The sequence below is a fragment of the Natrix helvetica genome (assembly GCF_964273705.1).
Source record: "Natrix helvetica genome assembly, chromosome: 4".
Lineage (NCBI taxonomy): Eukaryota > Metazoa > Chordata > Lepidosauria > Squamata > Natricidae > Natrix > Natrix helvetica.
The window spans coordinates 68,171,271-68,195,558 of NC_138550.1; the positions used below are offsets into that span (position 1 = coordinate 68,171,271).

General features: G+C 42.9%; 1 protein-coding gene across 1 annotated transcript in view; it reads right to left on the reverse strand.

Moving 5' to 3' along the window:
* DIAPH1 (diaphanous related formin 1) overlaps positions 1-24,288 on the reverse strand; it is a 198,551-nt gene that overhangs the window by 38,862 nt on the left and 135,401 nt on the right. Inside the window, exons 18-20 of the mRNA XM_081950412.1 lie at positions 13,881-13,976; positions 13,401-13,495; positions 4,448-4,549 (exon numbers count right to left, since the gene is read on the reverse strand). Of these exons, the coding sequence (XP_081806538.1) occupies positions 4,448-4,549; positions 13,401-13,495; positions 13,881-13,976 (293 nt within the window). The remainder of the gene's footprint in view (positions 1-4,447; positions 4,550-13,400; positions 13,496-13,880; positions 13,977-24,288) is intronic.

The window sequence follows — 24,288 nt, forward strand, 5'->3', positions numbered from 1 at the left end:
TGCAATCAATCTATACAGAGCAATTAATCTCACATCAATATCTTGGAAAATCTTGAAAAAGATAATCAAGCAACAGATCTGCAAACTGTCGAGCCCGAATCTAACATATGTGTAGCCATTTTATTTAGCTCTCTATTATACTCATTTATTCCTTTTTCTTTCTCTTTACTATGTAAGGGGGTTTTCAGGCTTGCCCCATTCTTAAGGTGGAGGTTAGATAATGAGGATTGTTTTGGCTAGGTGACCTTCTTTCCCGTGGAAACAGAGGCTGCTCCTGCTGAGAATGGAAGGTGGAGTTTGAAAATACCAGGCAATGTGGATTGAGTGTTTATTGGAGAATGTGACTTTTTTAAAAAATAGATTTTTATTGTTTTTTCCCATCTACAACAACTTACAATCATCACATTAACATTGTTGTGACATCATATCTATGTATATAGATCTTATATCGCTTCTATATTTATAAATATTCATTTATAGTTCTATATATTTCTTTATTGCTTCTTGGCTAGATTAACTTTATTTCTGTTATACAACCATTTATACCAATTATCCCAAATTTCATAGTATTCAGACTTTTCTTTGTCCTTTAATCTTAATGTTAATTTATCAATTTCTGCGCAATTTAGAATTTTCTGAATCACTAATTCATCTGGGGGAATATTACTCTGTTTCCAACATTGGGAAAACGTTATTCTGGCTGTAGTCAACAGGTATATTAATATATATTTAATTTTCTTTCTATATTTCCCCTTGGCTAATCCCAGCAGAAAAATTTGTGGTTTATATTCTATTTGTTCCTCTGTAACTTGTTGTATCCATTTCCAAATTTTAATCCAATACTTTTGAGTTTCCAGGCAGGTCCACCACATATGATAGAAAGTTCCTTGAATTTTTTTGCACTTCCAACAAATTGGATTCATATTCGGGTATATTTTGGCCAATCTCATTGGTGGTAAATTCCAACGATAAAACATTTAGTACATATTTTCTTTGTATGCTGTTGATCTTGTTAATTTATAATTTGTGTCCCAAATTCTTTCCCAATCCACTAGATCTATATTGTGTCCAAAATTTACGGCCCATGCTATCATACAGCCTCTATCATTATCATTATAGACACTGGCAGCTCATGATGCCTCATTAGCCCTGATTTCAAGTGCAGCCTAGGGATAGAAACAAAAGCAGTAACAACCCCTATCCGATTCCAACAGGTAGATGGATCCACGATAGGGGGACGTCCGGACACGCACATAACCGAAAAAATAAAACTGACTATGGGAAAGCATTGGGAACTAATCCAGTTTATAGTAGTGCCAAAAATGACTCAAATCAGTAATCCTGGGTCTCGCCTGGCTAGACAAATGGTGCCCAATGATAAGCTGGGAGGGTGGCTACAGGATAAAATTAGCGCTCGGCCCCGAGCTGCCTCCTGAATAAAACAACCACCAAATTAACAGCTCAGAACCCTGGGAGACTCAGTAGGACCCAATGGTGGCACTTGCTGATCAGCCCCCAGGGATCCCACAAATTCCAACCCACTATTAAGACCTAGCTGAGGTTTTCGGTGAGAAGTGCAGCATACTTACTCCCCCATCATCACACTGACTCTGTCATTGAGTTCATAGATGGGGCGAAACTACCAAAATCCAAAATGTACTCCATGACACCTAACAAAATGAAAGAGCTGAGACTACATCGACTCCAATCTGGCCAGAGGTTTCATTCAATCTGCTAAATCCACAGTGGCATCCCCCAGTCCTATTTAAAGATAAAAAAGATGGGGGGGGGGATGAGTTTATGCATTGATTTTAAAGGAATTAATAGTGTGTATTCACAACACCTACCCCCTACTGCTCATGAAAGACATGTTACAACACTTAGTGAAAGGAAAAGTATTCATCAAGTTAGATCTCCACAAGGCGTACTACCAAATCTGCATCCTATAACTGAGGATGCTTTGGTTACAAAGCCAGATCTCCTTGCAAGGAGAGGGAGTGGGCCTCCCTCTGACCCACACACTTTGCCCTTCCGCACACACCATAAGCAACCTGGCCAAGGAGAGCAAGCACAGCAGCAGCAGCAGTCTTAAGGATGTGATAAGCGCAGCTGGGCATCCCCTAGGGGAAGCAGGGCTGGTCTGTGGGGTCCCGGTGCCCTGGGAACTCGAGGGCTGGGCTGGCCGCTTGCCCGCCACTGCCCAGGTCTCTAAGCAACCTGCAGTGCCTTCCGGGGGTCCTCCGCATGGCCTGAGAGGGACGGTGAGGCTTCCTTTGGTAGATAAGGGTTTGGCGCTCGCGCTGGTCTCACCTTCCTCCGCTGGAGACAATGGATACCCCCCAGCCCCCTTTGGGGCACCACAAGCACCCACACACACGAGTGACATCGAGCTGGCTATACCCCCCGCCCCCCTCCGAGGTCAAACACAACCCTGATGTGGTCCTCAATGAAATTGAGTTTGACACCCCTGATCTAGGAGGCTATCCACAGACTTGAACACTAGGCCCTATCTAACAAAAGACAATTCAGTGGCTAGAAAAGTAAAATTTTACACTTAGGTAAGGAGACCTAAATGCACAGGTATAGAATAGGTGATATTTGGTTCAACAGTGTTCTAACCTAGGCTTCCCCAAAAAGCACGAGGCAGAGTCCTGGTCCCAACAAAACCCCTTTTATTAAACAAATGTGAATTCCTCTCATTCATATTCAGCAAGGCCTGGCAAACAATCTTTCAAAGGAATATTTATGACTACAAACCTTATCTATCTTGGAAAGCTGCCATGTCAATATTTTCCAAATGAGGTGCTGTGCAAGGAAAGACTGGGCACAGGGTCTCTGAGATTCACGGACAGATCTTCACACTCCTGAAACGAACCTAACAACTGACTGGACAAATTGTTTCCTGCAGAAGCCCACTCCCCTTTCGCTCCCTTTTTATTTCCTATGGGAGGGGCCAATCACCTTCCACCTGTGGCTTTTCTCCGAAGTCTACCCTGATTTGTGATTGTTCTTTTCTTCTGGCAGCTCTGCGCATGTACACTGGGAACAGGCTCTAGCTGTTCCTTTGCCTCACTGCTGTCTAGCTCTGTAACCACCCGATCACTGCCAGACGACCTCAGCCCTCTCTCTGCATCTGACACAGAGCCCTCTTCTGAACTTTCCCCAACCTCCTCACTGTCTGACTCTGCTGCCAGCTCCATTGGCCACTGGCATGCCACAACAAAGAGCTATAACAGTGAGAGGGATCTAGGTATTCTAGTGGACAAACACTTAAGTATGAGCCAGCACTATACTACAATTGCCAAAAAAAAAAAAGCCAACGCTGTCCTAGGCTGCCTCAATAGATGGACCAAGGTATCAAGATCATGTGAATTGTACGGCTTTGTACTTCAGTGGTAAGGCAACACTTGGAATGCTGCATCCAGTTTTAGTTACCACAATACAAAATAGATGTTGAGATTCTTGAAAGAGTGTAGAGAACAACAATAAAGACAATTAGGAGCCTGGAAGATAAATATATGATGAATCGTTGAAAGAATTGGGTATGTCTAATCTAATGAAGAGAAGAACTAGCGGTGACTAGCAGTTTTGCAATGTTGGAAGAGCTGCCAATAGAGGAAGCAGTCAATCTATTCTCCAAAGCATTTGAGGTCAGGACTAGAAGTAACAGATGGAAGATTATTAAAGAAAGCTGCAACCTAAACTAAAGGAAAAAATTCCTGACAGTGAGAATAATTAATCAGTGGAATGGTTTGCCTCCAGAAGTTGTGGGCGCTCCTTTACTGAAGGTTTTTAACCTTGTTTTGAATGGTATAAGGTCTTCTCTTGAGCAGGACGTTGGACCTTTCCAACTCTGTTAAAGTTTCCCCTTGAATAGCAGTATACTCCTCCCCTTATTGTTTAAGCTTCAGAAATGTGAAGGACAAAATGTATATTTCTATAAAATATAAATGAAAATAAAGAAAAACAAAGTGCAGCCTTCCTGACAGTGGAAGGGGAAGGGGAAGAGAAAAGTGTGGGGAAAAAAGAAGAAAAATGTATTAGCTTCCAACTCTTCAGCGCATTAGAATAAAGGCAATAAAATTACAACTTTTTGGTTTTGCATACTGAATATATACTAGCCATTTTATAGCAACATATAAATTTAATCAGGAAATCCTAAAATCAGAATTTCATTTTTTTTCTGTCTAGAGCACAAAAGAAAATTTTAGAATTTCAAATAGCTAAGGAGACATGTAGGCTAGAACATAAACACTATACTCAAAGCTAAGGAAAAAAATGAAGTACTTAGTATAAAATAGTAGACATAACAGTGGGACATCCTAGCAAATGATGCGACAGACTGAAAAATAAGAGGGGGAAACTTACATTGTATTATTGTGTGTTTGTTATCTATTTCTTTTCTGAAAGATATATGATTCCTCTTCTGCAACGGATAATTGCTTACCACAATTCCAAATTGCTCAGGCTCAGCTAGTTCATTATATTCTTCTTTTAGTCCTGCGATCATCTTCAATTTGTCTGGTTCAGGCATTAACTTAATCAGATTCTGAGAAAGAAGTTAAAAGGATACAGTTGCTTGGAATACCTTCTAATAAATATGATAATATTGACCTAGAAAAAATTAGTCTAAGGATGAGTCTTTCAAACTAGGGAACCCTTTTGACATAATATGCCTCTAAATAGCAAATATTCAAATACAAGGGATCCAATCACATCATAAAATCTCCTGATTATTATATACCCACACCTGAATCATTTATGACCTATCAAACAGAAACCTTGGGGCTGCCAGTTCTTGACATTCACTCTCTGTTCTTACAATCCTGGAGAGCAAATTAAACACTTTTTAGTTGCCAGAACTACTGGAGATTGAGTTTAGCTTAATGGATACTGGCTGTGCAGACCAGTGGTGGTTTTCTGCCGGTTCGTACTGGCTCGGGAGAACCGGTTGGTGAAATTTACCGGTGAAAGGAGGTTTACCGGTGAAAAGAGGTGAAAGGAGGCATACGCCACACGTCCGAAAGTGGGTGGGTGGCGGCGGCGGCAGGCTAGCTATGGCGGCTTTCACGAGGTGGTGTATGCCATGTGGCCGAAAAGCGATGGTCGGCGATGGCGCCGGCTTTCGCACACAGCTGAAAGAGGGTGGGCGGCAGCGGCAGGCTAGCTTTCGCGAGGGAAGGCCTTGCCTCGCAAAAGCCGCGAGCTGGCGTATGCTGTGTGGCCTTTAGGCCTGCCCTCGTGAAAGTTGCGAGCTGGCGTATGCTGTGTGGCCGAAAGTGGGTGGGCAGCAGCAGCAGCAGGCTAGCTTTCATGGCTTTTGCGAACTGGCGTATGCCGCGTGGCCGAAAAGCGATGGTTGGTGATGGCGCCGGCTTTTGTACATGGCCGAAAGTGGGTGGGCAGCGGCGGCGGGCTAGCTTTCGCGAGGGAAGGCCTTCAGGCCCTGCCTCATGAAAGTCGTGAGCTGGCATACGCCACGTGTCCGAAAGTGGGTGGGTGGCCGCAGCGGCAGGCTAGGTTTTGCGAGGGAAGGCCTTTAGGCCTGCCCTAGTGAAAGCTGCGAGCTGGCATATGCTGCGTGGCCGAAAGCGGGTGGGCAGCGGCAGGCTAGCTTTTGCGGCTTTCGCGAGCTGCCGTATGCTGCATGGCCAAAAGGTGCTGGTAGGCGATGGCACCGGCTTTCGCACACGGCCGAAAGTGGGTGGGTGCCGGCGGCGGGTTAGCTTTCGCGAGGGCAGGCCTTCAGACCTTGCCTTGCGAAAGCTGCGAGCTGGCGTACGCCATGTGACTGAAAGTGGGTGGGCGGCGGCAGCGGCAGGCTAGCTTTCGCGACTTTCGCGAGCTGGCGTATGCCATGCAGCTGAAAGCGGGTGGGCAGCGGTGGTACGCCATGCAGCCACAAACTGGCATACGCCATGCAGCAGAAAGCCCCCCGCTCCCCCCTCGCCTCGCCTGGCTGGCTAAGCCTGCCAGGCGGCGTACCTAGCTAATCGACAACCCTTGTCCCTCCAGTCCGGTAAATTTACCTGTCCTGCTGCCTCGTTGCCTGCCTGCTCCCTGCTGCATCCATTGCATCGGAGAGCTGCTGATTCTGCGTGCTGGTAAGTGACCCGGGTTTTTTTCTTTTATTTTTTTAATGTTTTTTAAAAGAATATTTTATTTATTGTGCATAGAATTTTTTAAAATTGTTTTACTTAAAAGTACTGAGTATAGAATATTTTAAAATGGTCTACTTCTATTTATTGTGTGTGGATTCTTTTTTTAAGTTGTCTTAGTCTATTTGAAAAAAGATTCTATCCAAAATAAATTAAAATAAACCACTTTTAAAAATTCTATATTCAATACTTTAAAATGTATTGTGTATAGAATTTTTTTAAATTGTTTTACTTAAAGGTATTGAGTACAGATTAATTTTAAATAGTTTACTTCAATTTATTGCTGGTAAAATACCTTGAAATGGTTACAGTATAAATTATTGCTAGCAGAATACCTTGAAATGGTTACAGTATAAATTATTGCTGGTAGAATACCTTGAAATGGTTACAGTATAAATTATTGTGTGCGGAATACTTAACTTAAATGGTTTTTAAGGATTTTTTTATTTATAGAATATCTTTTTTAAAAATTATTTTTAGGGAATTTTTATTTTTAATTGTTTATAAAATATATTTACTACAAGAAATGTTATTCCTTTTTGCAAATGTTTTCTTTGTGATGCAATATGTTGCTTTTAAGTGTTCAGACCAGGTTTAGGTGTCTCAAAGTGGCTGCTTTTCTGTGGGCAGGCCAGGTTGGAGCAAGGCAGCTTTGCCAGATTTAGTGTGTTTCACCCTGGTTGTTTAGGTAATTCTTGTCACGATGTTAAAAAGTTTGCTAGGCCTGAACTGCCTGAATTGACATTCAAGAGTTAAACTAAGAAAGCTTTATTGCGCAGGTCATAAAACAAAAAAAGGGTTCTTATCTGAAAGTGATTTATTGCGCACGCGTTACACATTCCAAAATTCCTCTCTTCTTTGTTCGGCAGCCAACTTTGGCTAACGTAGCTTTCATTATCAAAATGTAACCAATTAGTTATTTTCTGTTTTATTTTATTATTAAAGTTTGTTTATTAATTAGAATACTTTTAAAGACTTATTTTTCTCAATATCTCAAAAGATATGCAGAAGGGAATCAGCCACGGTCCATCGGTCTCTAACAGGGTGTTTTTTCCCCTGACAACTTGGTAGCAGAGGTTTGGCTGACAACTTGGTAGCAGAGTTTTTGGCTTTTGATGATACCAGCTGAGATGGTTACAATTTATGGCTGTATTTTCCCTTCATGCTATCTAAAGATAACCGACTAAGCCTAATTAGCAATGTCGGAGAAAAAGAAAAAAAAGAAAAAGAAAGATGGGGCGAGCACAGATGGATCAGCTTCCTCTGACAAGGAGGCTCCCTCGGACACAGAGAAGCAAGATCAAAACGTGCTTCAGGAACAACAAATTCCTTCAGGTGCCGAGCCAAATATGGGAGAAGGAGCTACAGGACGCGACATCCACGAAACGAGGTCAGTGGTTCCTCCTTCTAAAATATCTCCAGGAGATTATGAATTTTTGGGGGCCAAGCCAAAACTTCCCACTCTGCCAGAGCCACTCCATTCCCAGACCCTCGCAGATTATCAAACGATTGATGAATGGCAACTGCCGGCACAGAAAATATCCTCCCACGCAGAAAGCAGATTTTATAACATCTCCCCAGATGGTGAGCAAGAAATGCAAAGCTATCTATATCAAATAGAACGTTTAGAAAAATATGTTAGGGAGGCGAGAGTGTGTTTTGAAGAGATAAGGCGAAGTAGAAGAAGCTCCCCGACTCCCAAAAAGTCTGAGGACGCCATCTTGTCTTCTTCAAAACAACAGCCTAAGACACACCTCACAGAGTTCATTGGTCAATTAGAACAAAGAGACATGTACACGTCACCGAGGTCACGTGGTCCCTTTGAGTCGACTGAACTTCCGCATACGTATAGAAAGGAGAGGCAGCCAAAAAGTGAAGCTGCACTGCCATCTGCTGGCGGAGAAAAATTATTACAGCAAAAGATTAAGCAATTGGACCAGATTTTCAGAGATATGTCTATGAGTCCTTTAGAAGCCAAAACTTTGTCTCCAGAGGTTAAGTCTTCAACACCCCCTGGCGGCGTTGAATCCTCCCTAGATGGAAAAAGGCAAAGCCAAAGGCGAATTCGAGGAAGCCAATTTGATGTTGCCACGCAAAGGCCAATGATGCAACCCCAGCATCCCCTGGTTCAACAACCAGCTTTGCAACCAGAGCAACAAATTATTACTCAGCAGGTATTCACAGTCACCCCCTTGACTGGTGAGTCCAAATTAAAGGAGTCAGGAGAGAATTATAAAGCCTGGGTCAGTGAAATTGCGCTCTTGCTTCGAAGAGAAGGCACATATTCCATGGTTTTTGATCCTCCCCGTCAACCCTGGACACCTGCAATAAGAAACCTCGAAAACAGAGCTATCACGACTTTACTCATGTCAATGGAAATTGAGATCCAAGGTATCTTTCCACCTGATGCAACTGCCCAAGAAATTTGGGCTATTTTGGAAGATTGCTACAGGCCCGTTTCAATTGAATCCTCATGTTTGCTCATGTCTGAGTTCCATGGTTCGAAGTTGAAACCTGGTGAACGAATTGGTGGACATTTGACCAAACTGAAAAGAATGAGAAGTGAATTGAGACAAAATGGCCATGTAATCGATGATATCCAAATGATTAGCATCATCATTAACTCATTGAATTATGAATGGAAAGATGCTGTTGCAAAGATTAACTACGTGCCTATTGCTCAACGCACAGTTAACCACGTTTGCAGACTTTTAGTGGAAGACGAAGCTATCAGGTTAGCTACCCCACATCTGCACCGGCCTCCAGCACCGAAGGCTCCAGCCAGACGTCCCTTCCGAGGAAGAGGCTACGCTCCAAGGATGCCAAAATGCTACACCTGCAACCGTGTGGGACATGACACCCGGGATTGTCCCCAACGAGTTCCAGCTCCCGCCACGTACCAGCCCAGAGGAACAGATTCCAGAGGCAGAGGTAGAGGCGGAAGACAAGGTCGTCGTGGTCCAAGGCGTGATCCACAAGCTCCGCTTGCAACACTGGCCATAACCAACGTTCCACAACCTGATCCAAAGTTCGACAGACGTCTTTTGTGGACTTTAGATAGTGGAGCAGCTGTGCACGTTACCCACAGAAGGGAACTTTTCACAGAGATGGGCGAACCAGAGCCCGAGTATCGAGAACTGTATTCCTTCACCAACCACACTTGCAAGGTTATGGGAAAAGGAACTGTTTACATTGAAGAGCTCGATACACACATCCCTGATGTTTATTACATACCTTCAGCAACCAGTAATTTGCTTAGTCAAAGTCACTTGTCTAGAGAGTTAAAGTTCCAGGTTCACCACCTCGAAAAAGCAAGTTACTTAGTTAAAGATGGTGATATTGTTGCTGAAACCATGCTGATTGGTGGTGTTTATTACTTAAAGCCAAAGCCTAAAGGGCAAGCACAGGCAAGTATGCAAACTCCAAAAAGGCACAACGCAAACCCAGAGAGAGTTGTCCCAGAGAGAGAAAGCGTTACTGTGCCAAAGGCTCCTAAAGCCAACAAACAAAGAAAACAGAAACAGATTGCTCAAAGCAAGCCTGAGGGTCCTCATGAAACTGTTAATGTTGAGAATTCACTAACTGGTAAACCTTTGCATTCCAGGTGTATTCACAAGTGGCACAGAAGATTGGGGCATGCCAGTTTCCGTGTTCTTAGAAAGATGCCGGAGTTCGCAAAAGGTTTGGATCTAAAGGGGTGTAAGGTGTTTTTGGATTGTGCGGTTTGCAAAAAGGCTAAATCCAAGGCGGCTGCAATTCCCAAACACGCTACACGCCGGTCAACACGCATTTTTGATTTGGTACACACTGACATAGTGGGTCCTTTCCCACCAACACTTGGTGGCAGAAAGTATTTTTTAACAATTGTAGATAATCATTCTAGATATGGATTTGTATATCCTATGAGAGAGAAATCTGAGACCTTTCAGATCTTTAAAGACTTTGCAGCGTTTGTTTCTACACAATACCAAGTTCGCATCGCCAGAATCCAGAGTGACCGTGGTGCAGAATTCATGTCTCAGCGTTTCCAGGACTGGATGCGTAAGAATGGAATTCTTCATCAGACATCTGCTCCATATACACCGGCTCATAACGGAGTCGTAGAAAGAAGACAAGGGGTTCTACAAACCATGATGCGTTGTCTTCTAGAAGATGCCAATCTCAGTAACGCATACTGGGGTGAAGCAATCAAATATGCAAATTACATTGTCAACCGTACTTGGAGCAGTGTAATCAATCAAACTCCTTTCTACATGCTGTATGGCTACAAGCCTAATCTCAAGAACCTCCATATTTTTGGTTCATATGCTATGGTGAACACTCCTATAACTCAAGGACCAAAGAGACTAAGATTTATGGGTATTGATGATAATTCAAAATGGTACAAATTCATTGATACTAAACATGTGATTGTCATTTCACAATCTGCTAATTTTGAGGAAGACATTGACTGGTCCAGGATTCATTCCAATGATCCTGAAGTTTATTTTCCTAGAGATGGTGTTCCAGATGCCACGCAGCCTGATGACAATTCGCAGGCAGATATTCCTTCTACCAGTTCTTCACAACCTGATGTTCCGTCTTCTCAAGCCGCGGATGCTGATGCTAGCGACGAACGTGAGGACGAGGATGATGATGATGAAGAAGAAGAAGACTGGTCTGTTGTTCCTAGACGCTCCAAGAGGGCCACAAAAGGAATCCCTCCACAACGTTATTCATGGCAACTGACAAAATCACCATTACCTTTGATTTGCAACGTTACTCTTCCTCCAGAGACATTCACACAAATCAAACAGCTTCCTGATTCAGAACAAGACAAGTGGTATGATGCAATGCAGGATGAAATGGACAGTTTAAAGAAACTTAATGTATTCACACCTGCAAAACCTCCAGCAAACAAGAAAGTCATTGGCACCCGATGGGTCTACAGAATCAAGAAGAAACCGAATGGTGAGTCCTTATACAAAGCCAGACTGGTAGCTCAGGGTTTTGCTCAACGTTATCCTGAGGACTACACAAACACTTACTCACCAACAGTCAGAACTGAAAGTGTAAAAATTGCTTTAACCACTGCAACTATTCTTGGTTTAGAAGTTTTCCAATTTGATGTGGACACAGCTTATCTACATGCAGACCTAGATGAAGAGATCTACGTGAGAAGCCCTCCAGGATTCCGAAAGCAAGAAGGGGATACCTGGTTCCTGAACAAAAGTCTTTATGGTCTGAAACAGTCAGGTTTAATGTGGTATTTATGTCTTACTGACAAACTAAATTCAATGGGCTTTATTAAGTCCGAAACTGATGAATGCGTGTTCACAAAAAGATCTAACAATGCATATGAGATAATTCTTGTTTATGTTGATGATATTGTTTATATTGGTCCAAATAAGAAAATGAGTGAGATTTTTGCTAAAAGTTTGCAGAGATACTTCACACTAAAATCTTTAGGACACATTAGCACTTATTTAGGTGTTCAAATTGAAAAGACACAGAAGGGGTTTAGTCTTTCACAAGAGGAGAAAATTGACCACATTCTACATCATTGCAACATGAAAGATGCTAGCACAACAAAGACACCCATGCAAACAGATTTTCACAACTTAACACATGAACTAAATCCTGAGTTCGAGGATCAAACACTTTATCGTTCAGTCATTGGTTCACTATTATACATTAGTAGTTGGACCAGACCTGACATCGCACTTAGTGTTAATCTTTTATCACGACACGTAGGTAAGGCAACACAATTTCATTGGTCATGCATTAAGAAGTTGTTGAAATACCTAAAACACACTAAGCACATGAAGTTATTGCTAGAACCAACACACACTGATCAACCAAAGTTGATTTGTTTTGCCGATTCCGACTGGGCGAGCGACAAGAAGTCACGCAAAAGCACTTCTGGTTACATGATGTTCCTAAATGGTTGTCCTGTTTACTGGCAAGTAAGAAAACAGAGTTTTGTTTCATGTTCATCTACTGAAGCTGAATATGCTTGTGTTTCAGATGCTTGTAATTCTCTAACGTGGTTTGATGCTTTGATCACAGATATCTGGACACGTCCGATTCGACCAATCACCGTGATGGAAGATAATGTATCTGTTGTCTATATTTCTGAGTCACATTTTACAGGTTCTAGGTCCAGACACATTGACATTCGTTATCAAAACACAAAGCAATTAGTTAAGCAAGGTTTTGTTAAATTGCAATATGTTTCTACACATGATCAGATCGCAGACATGCTTAACAAACCACTCGCCGCAAATCAACACGAATATCTGCGAAAGAAGATGTGCCTTAATTGATGATTTGATGATGTCAGCCCAGACTAGCAAAAGAAGGGGTGTCACGATGTTAAAAAGTTTGCTAGGCCTGAACTGCCTGAATTGACATTCAAGAGTTAAACTAAGAAAGCTTTATTGCGCAGGTCATAAAACAAAAAAAGGGTTCTTATCTGAAAGTGATTTATTGCGCACGCGTTACACATTCCAAAATTCCTCTCTTCTTTGTTCGGCAGCCAACTTTGGCTAACGTAGCTTTCATTATCAAAATGTAACCAATTAGTTATTTTCTGTTTTATTTTATTATTAAAGTTTGTTTATTAATTAGAATACTTTTAAAGACTTATTTTTCTCAATATCTCAAAAGATATGCAGAAGGGAATCAGCCACGGTCCATCGGTCTCTAACAGGGTGTTTTTTCCCCTGACAATTCTGAGGTGGTTGCTGGTTCTGTGAGCTTCCTGGCACTGTCCTTTATAATTTCCCACAATGCCTTGATGGTTTTTATTTCAGTGGCTTTGTCTTTCCTGTCCTTAGGGTTAGGGAAAAAAAACTGGCTTCATTTGCAGTCTTTGGGGCGGGGGGGGGATTCTTTTTTTTTTTGTGTGTTTTCCTGGCACTGTCATAGTTTGTGTGGGCATGGGTGTGTAATGTCCCGCAGTTATCTACACATTAATAATGATCAAGAACTAATAATATTTCCTTATACATTTTAGTGACCTTTCCTTATATAATTGGTATTTTCTTTCATACTTTGGATTTCATCCATTGGGGCAAAGAATTCAGTGACATCGTCTTGGCCATTCCCACCCAGTCACATGACTGCCAAGCCACTCCCACCCGGTCACATGGCCGGCAAACCACTCCCACAGAGTAGGTTCCAAATTTTTTTGAAACCCATCACTGGTGCAGACCTACACTCTAGAGAGAAAATATGATCACACATTCTAATCTTTCTCACCTGCACCATGGATTCAGTCAATACAGCTTCATTCACCTCCAAGATGGCATTCTTGATTTCCTCATAAGGCAAGCGAAAGGAGCCCAAAAAAATTGCTGCCACATTTAAAGAGAAGTGCAATTAGCCAAATGATTGACATATCCAAATATTAAAATCAGAGAAATGTACCTTTTCCTGATTTTCCTTCCTTCAAATAAACATTCAAATATTTCTGAAAGTTTTCACAGGTAACTTAGGCAAACTTTCCCACCAGAATTACATAGTTAACAGTGGATGTGACTTTGGAGGTCTTCTAATCCAACCCATTTGAGCAGGAGAATCTATACCAATCCAGACAAGTGGCTATCCAGTCTCTTCTTAAAAACCTCCAGTTAATGGAGCACTTACAACTTCTGGAAGCAAGCTGATTAATTAACAATTAACTGATTAATTGCTTTCATTAATAGAAATGTTTCCTTAATCATATCAAATCATACTCACAAAGGTTCTGAGCATTTTTTGAATCTAGCACTCTCAGCTCCTTGACTTTCTTCTTAGCTTGGTTCCTTTCCTCTCCACTCTCAGGTTGCTTTTTTGCTGTGAAGAATTAAAGATCATAGTGACACAGATCATTTCAACAAAACTGTCCATAGTTATCAATCTCTCAAAGAAATTCAGAGCATCCCTTAATCACTGAAAGGATTTAAGAGGGATAAAAATATAAGGTATGCCTGCTATAATAGGTGTATCCAATATCAGGAGGTATATTTCAAACTTCCCCTCACAAAACAAAACTACTGTTATTGCCCAATTTATTATTTCAAATCAGTAACTGATCCGGTTATGTGCTCATACATAAATGACTAAGCCACGACACTAGAATGGTGCAATGAAATATTGAATAATTAAATAATAAAGAACTATTTCTTAATATAAACAAGTGTATTAACACTAGGATTAGTAATGGTGGCCTGACTAGCAGCCAGAATAGAGGCAGAAATAAGAAATAGGGGGAATATTAGTACACATATTTTTCATAAATAAAATAAAAGCAATAACTAGAGGTTGAAAGAGGGCAGTACTATGTTAACATAAATAATATTGTGATTGGCAATAAAATGGATCATTGAAATATTGAATAACTACTTTAAAACAAATATGTATATTAATACTATAATTTCATGAGTTTGATTAATGTAACAAATACTATTATTATTGCCTTTTGTCCCAAAATGAATGATACCCAGATGCCATACGGTTCATGTACTGATGTTGATGTATATTCCAAAATAAAAAATAAAAAAACTTTAAAAATATGAATAAGATTTAGATAAGATAGGATATAAGCCTCATAGAAAAAAAAGGCATAGCATAATTAGAAAATAGGATCTTGCCCTAAAGTACAAAGTGGAAGATATATCAACTTGGGGCATTAGAATCACAAATAATCACCACAATGACCTGCAAAAGTGGTACAAAACCAGGAATATACAAAGTGAAATGCCCCTATGGATAAAAATATTCCCTTCATGGAGATAACCAGAAGTGGGTTCCTACTGGTTCGCACCTGTTCGGGTGAACCAGTAGTGAAAATTGGATCTGGATCACCAAACCAGTAGGATCAATTAACCAATTTCGTTGTATTTATTTTGTGCGATGACAATAAAGGCTATATTATGCAATAGCAGGCTGACCATGCCCCCGGTCCAGTCCCCTGGCCTTTCCCCACTCACTTGTCCTGCCCACCCAGTCGCCACTTGCTCGCTTGCCCCACCCGTTGGCACGATGCTTGCCCTGTCTGCCCACCCACCCGCCGCTCACTCACTCGCTCGCCCCGCCCATCTGAGCCCTATATATACCGCAGTCACCACGTGGCCCACCTACTCTTACCGGCCTTGCATCATCGCTTGCTGACTTCCACCTGAGACTGAGTCCTCGCCTGCTGACTTCCCGGCCTACTGCGCCCCAACAGAACTGCTGCCTCCTCAGAAGCAAAAGAATTGGATCAATAAATTACAAGATGAAAAAGGCGAGATCTGCTATCAACTAGAAGAAAAGAAAAGGATTACCCAAGAGTTCTATGAACAATCATATAGAGAAAACCGAGACTATACAAAGGAAGGAATACTACAATATCTGGAAAAGTCAGATCTGCCAAAGATACCAGAGGAAATAAAAGATATGCTCAATGAAGAAATTAAAACATCAGAGATAATTGAGGCCATATAAAGACAAAAGAATAATAAATCTGCAGGGCCGGATGGACTGCCAGTGGAAATATATAAAGAATTCCAGGACATGCTTGTTCTAACGCTGTTTATAATGCTGTGTTGAAAGAGGCAAAGACACCGTTATCATGGACGGAGGCTAATATTGTATTATTACCTAAGGTGGACACAGATCAGATGTTTATACAAAATTACAGACCAATCTCACTGCTAAATGCAGACTACAAAATTTTTGCTCTAATAATAGCAGAACGGTTGAAAAAATTCCTTACATCATTCATCCACACAGATCAAAATGGATTCCTCCCCAGAAGACAAATTAAAAGCAATATGAGAATTATGCTCAACATTCTCAAATATTATGAAGTGCGTAATGAAAAACAGGTTGCACTATATTTCTCGATGCCCAAAAGGCATTTGATAATGTGAACTGGGAATTTTTGCATCAACAATTGGAACACATAGAATTTGGGGATAAGTTTATAAACACGATTAGAGCACAATATACAAATCAAAAAGCCAAAGTAATAATTAATGGTGAATTAACGCAAAGTATAGCAATCCAGAAAGGTACAAGACAAGGTTGTCCCCTATCCCCGCTGCTGTTTATATTAACCTTAGAAGTTTTAGCCAAGAATGTACATAAAGAGGAACAGATAAAGGGACTAGAAATTAAAAAGGAACAATTTAAGTTACAGGCTTTTGCGGACGATCTAGTGTTTGTGTTAGAGGATCCTATAAAGTCTGGTATGAAACTTATTGAGGAATTGACGGAGTATGGGAAAGTAGCGGGTTTAAAGATAAATATTACAGACTAAAATGCTGGTTTAAAATATGACATCAAAATCGAAAGAGGAGTTAATGAACAAATTGGGTATCCAAACTGTCAAAAAAGTCAAATATCTAGGTATACATTTATCTGCGAGGTGTGTGTCATCAAAGAAGATAACTATACTAATTTGATCAATAAAACTAAGAAAGACTTAGAAAGGTGGAAAAACCTACAATTGCCCCTGATGGGTAGGATCGCAGTCATAAAAATGAATGTATTACCAAAATTTATTTTCCTATTTCAGAATATTCCCATTAAATTAGAAAAAGGTTTTTTTCAAGGATTTGAATCAATTGGTTTCGAAATTTATTTGGCAGGGAAGAAAACCAAGAATAAAACTCAAGGCTATGCAAGACGCTAAGGAAAAAGGAGGATTTGGCGTCCCAGATTGGGAACTTTATTATACTACGGCCACTCTAACATGGTTAAAAGAATGGATAACGTTGAGAAATAAAAGATTACTCAAATTGGAAGGTCATGATCTCCAAGCAGGATGGCATGCCTTCTTTTGGTATGAAAAAGGATCTGCACACAAATATTTCAATAGACACTACATCAGACAGTCCCTGTTATTAATATGGAACAAAATTAAACATGACCACTATACCAAAATACTTATTTGGCTATCTACGATGGAAGCATACATACACCCAAATTTAATTAATATGGAAAATATAGTTACATATAAAGAGTTATTAAACAGACAGGGGGAGATCAAAACTATATTAGAATTGGCATCACAAGGAGTACAAGTAGAATGGTGGTCCTACTTACAGATACAATCAAGGTTTGCATAGGATAGGAAGAAGATAGGTATTGCCAAAGATTACACAATATTAGGTAAACTTTTGATACAGACAGAAAACAGGCTGATCAAAGTGTTGTATAGATTTTTGTTGGAATATAAGCTAGAGGAGGAACATGTCAAAGAAACTATGGTCGCCTGGGCAAAAAAATTCGGTTATAATGTGGAATTGGCAAATGGGAAAAACTTTCGATACTTAATCAGAAACTAACAATGGCTATGGCCTATAAAGAAAATCTTTATAAGATGTTCTACAGATGCCATGTCCCCCCAGCACGGCTCTCCAAAATGTTTAAAAATCTGTCCCAAAATTGTTGGAAGTGTAAAAAAACACCAGGCACTTTTTATCATATGTGGTGGACAAAAAATATTGGAAAATGATTCAATCATGGTTAGAACAAATGGTGGGAGACCAAATCTTGTTTAAACCAGACTTTTTCTCCTAGGTATAATACTGGTGAGGTTTAAGAAAGATACACTTTATCTAATTATACATGTACTAACTGCGGCACGCATAACTTATGCACAATATTGGAAAAAAGAAAATACACCATCAGAGCTAGATATAATTAGAAAAGTGTTGGCCTGTGCGGAAGCAGGTAGGCTCACTCTTGAACTTAAAAATAAAGGGGAATCAGAATATTTTGAAGTCTGGAACTGATTTTATGATTGGTATAAGACAAGGTGACAAGACTGGAACAAACTGTATATATTGTGATTGGACAGAAGGATAGACAATGTATTAAGTAGGCAAATTGTTAATGGTTGAGACTAGCTGTATAAAATGTGAATGTATGGTCGCTTCGACTTCGCGGTACTGCATTGTTTTAAATGTAAAAATAATAAAAATATATTCAAAAAAAAATAAGAACTGCTGCCTCCTCCTGCAGCTGCCTAAAGGCTGAGACTTTGCGGGGCGTGGACGGTAGGAGGATGGCAAGAAAGACTACAGGAGAGCGCAGGCAGGTTTCACGCCTACGCGAGGCTGGGGACTGGCGGCAAGAAAAACCTCAGCCAGTCCTTGGCCTTACCTAAGTTGTGAAGCCCACTGGTGCTCAGCCTTGGCTGCAACTTCGCAGGGCACGGATGATGGGGCTGGAGGGGTGGCAAGAAACTACCAAGAGCACTGGCAGGCTTCGCAGCCTCTGCGAGGCTGGGGACTGGAGGCAAGAAAGTCATCAGCCAGTCCCTGGCCTCATATAGGTCGCCAAGGCTCGTCAGTGCTCAACTAAGGCCTTTCTTGCCCCCCCCCAGTCCCCGGCCTCGTCTGGCTGACTAAACCACCTCGGCTACATGCCAGGCGGGCCCAGCTAACTGGGTTGTCCCCACAAGACTTTTGTGGTCTGCTGGTGGCCTGTGGAACTGGCAGCAGAGTCGGACAGCGAGAAGGTTGGGGAGGAACATGGCCTAGTCCTGGAGCCTGGGTAAGGCTTGGATGAGGGCTCTGCATCAGAGGCAGAGAGGGGGCCAGGCCATCTGGGAATTCTGTGCTGCCTCTGCAGCCTCCAGAGTCGGACAACAGCAAGGCAGAGGAACAGGCTCCCCCTATTCCCAATCTCCGCATGAGCAGAGCTGCCAGAAGGCAAGAACAGTTTGCTTCCTGCTCCTAATTACAAACCAACCTCTAAGATGCAGCAGCTTCATGCCGAGAATGCTTAGCTTAATCAACAAGTAGCTTTACTGGCAGCACAGATGGCTCAGCTCCAAGCTCATGCTCCTCTACCGCCTCGGAGAAAATGCCGGGTTGCTGTGCCAGATAAGTTTGATGGCAACCAGGCCATTTCCTGCTTTTTGGGGGGGACAATGCCAGCCTTTTATCAGCCTGAGACCTGAAGACCTCCCCACTGACTGGGATAAAGTGGGGTTTATGATTAGCCTTCTCTCTGGCCAGGCTAGTCCTTTGTTGGATGATTTTAGGGTTTTTTGTGACCACCTCAGACTAATATATGAGAACCCCATCAAGACACAGACCGCTACCCAACGTCTGAAGACGCTGAAGCAGGGCTGGCAACCTCTGCAGGAATATATCAGTGAGTTCCGGCTGCTTAGCCAGGATTCGGCCTGGAACGAGGCTGTCCTTGTAGATGGGTTTTTGGAGGAGTTGCATCACGAGCTGGTTCGGGTCGATATTGCTCCGAATCTCAACACATTGGTTCATCTTTGCCTCAGGATTGATACCCGGTTGAAGACGTTGCGGTGCCTCCAAGGAGGTACCATTCGGGCATGAGACCCTGGCGTTCAGAAAGAGCCCATGGAAATAGGGGCAGTCAGACCCCACCTGTCGATGAATGAAAAAACAGATGGCGCTCAGGGGGGTTGTATTTCTATTGTGGGGAACCTGGGCACATGGCCGCTTCTTGCCCCAAGAAGCAACAAGAGAGTTGGCTTCTGGGCCTGCCCCAAAGCCACAGAAAACCCTGTTGGGAAATGCCCAGAGCCTAATATAGGGGAGATGCTATGTCGGGCGCGCACCAACACCAAGTCACACCCTGGGATGTGGACCCTGGGACGTGCACTTGATCCTGGTGGCAGAAGTCTTTCTGTCCAGTAGTCCACAGGGGATTCCGGCTCATGCCTTGGTGGACTCCGGAGCCACAACAAACTTTATGGATGCAATCCTTGCGCCTGACCATCAGTTCTCGTGAGGAGGCCATCCAGTTCTATATTACCTCCGGCCTGCATTTTCCCACGGACTTGGGCTTGGCTTGGCTCTGGATGCATGATCCGCAAATCTACTGGTCCCAGAACTTCATCTCTTTCCCGAGCCTGCAATGGGTGGACCACACCCACCAAGTCTGTGCAGGCCAGTTGCTGAGTCCACCCGGGGTGTCCTTGCCTTTCAATCTAGCAGACTTTGCAGATGTCTTCAGCGAGCAGGAGGTAGACCAATTGCCTCCACACTGGCCATATGACTGCCTTATTGATTTAATTCCGGACGTGCCACTCCCAGTGGGGCGTTTGTATTCAAGGTCGGACCCTGAGTTGGCCATTTTGCAGAACTTTCTCGACAAAAATCTGGATTGGGGTTTTATCCAGCCCTTGTTGTTGCCATTGTCTGCCCCAGTCTTGTTCCTGAAAAAGACCCGAGACTTGCGGCTTTGTTGTGACTACCGTATATTGAACACCATCACAGTGCGCAATCGTTATCCTCTGCCCCTTATTCCTGAACTGTTGGAATTTCTCTGGGAGGCTACTGTTTTCACCAAGCTGGACTTGCATGAAGCATATAATCTTGTTTGGATCTGGTCTGGGGATGAATGGAATATGGCGTTCGGCACAAGGTACGGAAATTTCGAATATACGGTCATACCATTTGGGTTGACCAATGCTCGCGCTGTTTTCCAACATTTTATGAACGACATCTTTCAGGATCTCTTGGACCAGTTTGTCTTGATTTACTCTTCTTCCTGGGAGAGCCATCAGCAGCACCTCCGCCTGGTCCTGCAACAGCTCCGGGAGAACCACTTGTATGCGAAACTGGAAAAATGCCAGTTCTTTCAGTCCAGCATCAAGTTCCTGGGGCATCGCATCTCTCCTGAGGGCATAGCGATGGAGCCAAGCAAGGTTGAGTCTTTGCGTTAGTTGGCAACCTCCTCAGCAAGTGAAAGATGCTCAGCGACTCCTCAGGTTCATCAACTATTATCGGACCTTTATCCCCGGCTTTCCTTCCCTGACCACACCCCTCACTCGGCTCCTTCTGAAAAAGATCCCGTTCCGATGGAGTACACCAGAGCAGCAGGCATTCCAGGCATTGAAGCAGGCATTCATGAAGGAGCCCATCTTGAAACATCCTGACGCCCACCGTCCGTTTGTGGTGGAAGCAGATGTGTCAAATGTAGCTGTTGGAGCGGTGTTACTCCAGGCTCACGTGTCCAGCAGTACCCTCTTCCCTTGCGCGTATTATTCGCGGAAGCTTAACTCTTCCGAGCGAACTAAACCATCTGGGAGAAGGAGCTACTGGTCATATGACGGTGCTCGAGGCCTGGAAACCTCATTTGGAGGGGGGGCGACATCAAATTGAGATGCGGATGGACCACAAAAACCTGGATTTCCTGCAGACCACCTGGAAACTAAGCCAACACCAGATTCAATAGTCCCTCTTCTTTGCCAGGGGGAATTTCCACATCACTTACCTCCCCAGTGGTCGCAACCAAAGGGAGGATGCGCTCTCGCGGAAACCGGAGTATTCCCACATCAAAGACCAGCTTCCGCTCTGGACAGTTTTGCCTCTAGAGTCTTTCTCCACAATTAAGGAACCAGTGGACTTACGGGCTCAGATATGGGAAGCACAGCGGCACGATGCTTACATGGGAAACGAAGGAAGAGGTGGGGCCTGCCTCTCCATGGATGTTTACTGAGGACCTACTGTGGTACCGATTCAGACTATATGTGCCGGTGGGGCCATTCCGAGGACTTATCCTGTTGCAGTGACATGATAATCCTGCGGCGGGGCATTTCAGCCTCTTTAAGACATCGAACCTAGTTTCTCACACCTTTTGGTGACCCCAATTGCAACACGATGTCCAGGCCTATGTCACGTCCTGTGTTCAATGCAAACAGGTCAAGTTGGCAATGGGAGCCCCAAGGGCTGCTCCAGCCATTGCCGGTCTATCGGAGAGACCAGGGACACCATTTCCATGGACTTCTTGACGGATTTGCCTCCATCTTGGATTCATGACCGTGTTTGTGCTGATGAAAATGGCACATTTAATTCCATGTCATGGGTTACTGCTCATGCCACCGCCCTCATGTTTATCCAACATATCTTCCGGCCTACCTGATAGGTTCATTTTGGATAGAGGGGCTCAGTTTACGGCCTGAGATGTGAAAATCTGTCTGTTGTCGGTGCATCATCCAGAAACCAACGGCGGGACTAAGAAAGTCATCAGGATCCTGGAGCAAAACCTGCGTTGCTTCGTGAACCAATGGCAAGACAATTGATCAGATTATTTGGCAGTAGTAGAGTTCGTGTTTAATAACTCACAGCACAGCTCCATGCAAACCACCCCCTTCTTGGCCAATGTGGGATATCATCCTTGGTTCTTTCCCCTAATGCAATTTGACTCACCAGTTCCAGTGGCTAATGACTATCTGTCCAAGTTGCAGGCCCTCCATCAATTCGTGTGACTGTATCTGGAGAAAGCCAAGGAGGACTATAAAAGAGTTGCGGACCGATCTCAGCGGGCACTGCCACCATTGGCTGTGGGGGATCAGGTATGGTTGTCCACCAGGCACCTTCCATCAGACCGGCCAGTCAGAAAGCTAAATCACCGGTACCTTGGCCTGTTTCCCGTTGAAACGGTCATCAACCCTGTTGCCTACTGTCTGACATTGCCATGCTCGATATGAGTCCATCCAGTCTTCCATAGATCCCGCCCTGTTCCAGAACAGCTAACCTGTCCGCTCCGTCAACTTAACGGTCCCCCGCCAGTGCCTCATGATGGAAATGGACTGCCCGAATATGAGGTCGCCAGCATTCGGGACTCCCGTTGACTGAAAGGACCGTTCCAGTATCTCATTGAGTGGAAGGCTTATGGGCCAGAGGATTTCACCTGGGATGATGCAACCTCCGTGCATGAACCTGCTTTGGTGAAAGCATTCCACAACCAATTCCCGTCACGGCCGCATCCAGATCGCCAGACCCGGGGGAAGGGCCCTGGGGTGAGGGATAGTGTTTTTTTATATAAAGTTTTTATTTTTTTCATTTTCATAACATATAACCACATGTATACTATTACATAGCCAACACTGTATTGTATTATTAAATGTTTACATCAATTCTTCTTACCATCAACTCCCAAAAACAATTATTGGCTCTTCTGCTCTCCATACACCATATTTGTACCTTATCCATCACTTTCTTCTCCCTCTCTCCTCCTCCACCCTTTCTTCCCTCTGTCATCCTTCCCTTCTCTACTTCCCCTTCCTCTCTCCTTCTCCTCTTTCCTTTCCACTCCTTCTTTCTCTCCTCTTCCCCCGCCCACTCTCCTATCCCTCTCTCCTCTACTTCACACACTTCATCTCATGTATTTCAGCTTCTGAGCAAGCTCCATTTTATGTTGATGGTATTTATAATTCCTTTTCAATATACATATTTAATTTTAACATATATCTTCCTCTTTTTTAAAAAAAGAGAGAAAAAATGTATACATGTATAGTCATTGTGCTTTTAACAGCCCCCCCCCCCCCGGCAGCCTAATTTTGGCCGAGATGTAGTTACCTGCAGGATCGCATCCTACCACACACGTCCCTGCGACCTATCCGCTCACACAGAGAGGGGCTCCTCCTGGTGCCGTCTGCTAGTCAATGCCAGCGGGCGACACCTAGGAGTAGATCCTTCTCTGTGATGGGCCCAACCCTCTGGAATGACCTCCCCCCTGACATTCGAACTACCACCGACCTCCGTTCCTTCCGGCAAAAGTTAAAGACTCACCTATTTCAATCAGCTGGCCTGGCACTTTCTTAGTTTTACCTCCCGGGGATTTATTCATTTTAATTGGGTTTGGGGTTTTAAAAAGTTTTTAATATACTATATACTATATTAATATTTATTATTCTATGTACAGTCTTGCAACCTCCTCCACCTACGTATTTAATTATTTAACTGTTTGTATGTATTTTATAACGTATTTTAGTGACTGTACACCGCCCCGAGTCCCTTCCGGGAGAGGGGGCGGTCTATAAATATGAATAATAAATAAATAAATAAATAAATAAATAAATGTAGACCTGGTTACAATTCCCAGCTATTCTCATCATTATATTCATATAATTATGCATCCTTACATGTCCCCAATTTGTGATTCTGTCTTTAAATCTTAATAGTTTTCCATTGTAAGTATATTTCATGTTCCCTCTCCATTTTTCCATATCTTGGTTTAGGTTACCCTTAATTGTCTATAAATGGCAATCCTTACTGTTCAATGTTAATTACAATTCCCTTAATCTACTATATAGAATAATAAGCAATACACATATCACTTTGTGTCAACTTGTAAAGCGTTGCCATGACTATTATCAGGTTGGCATTCGAGGGAGGATTTC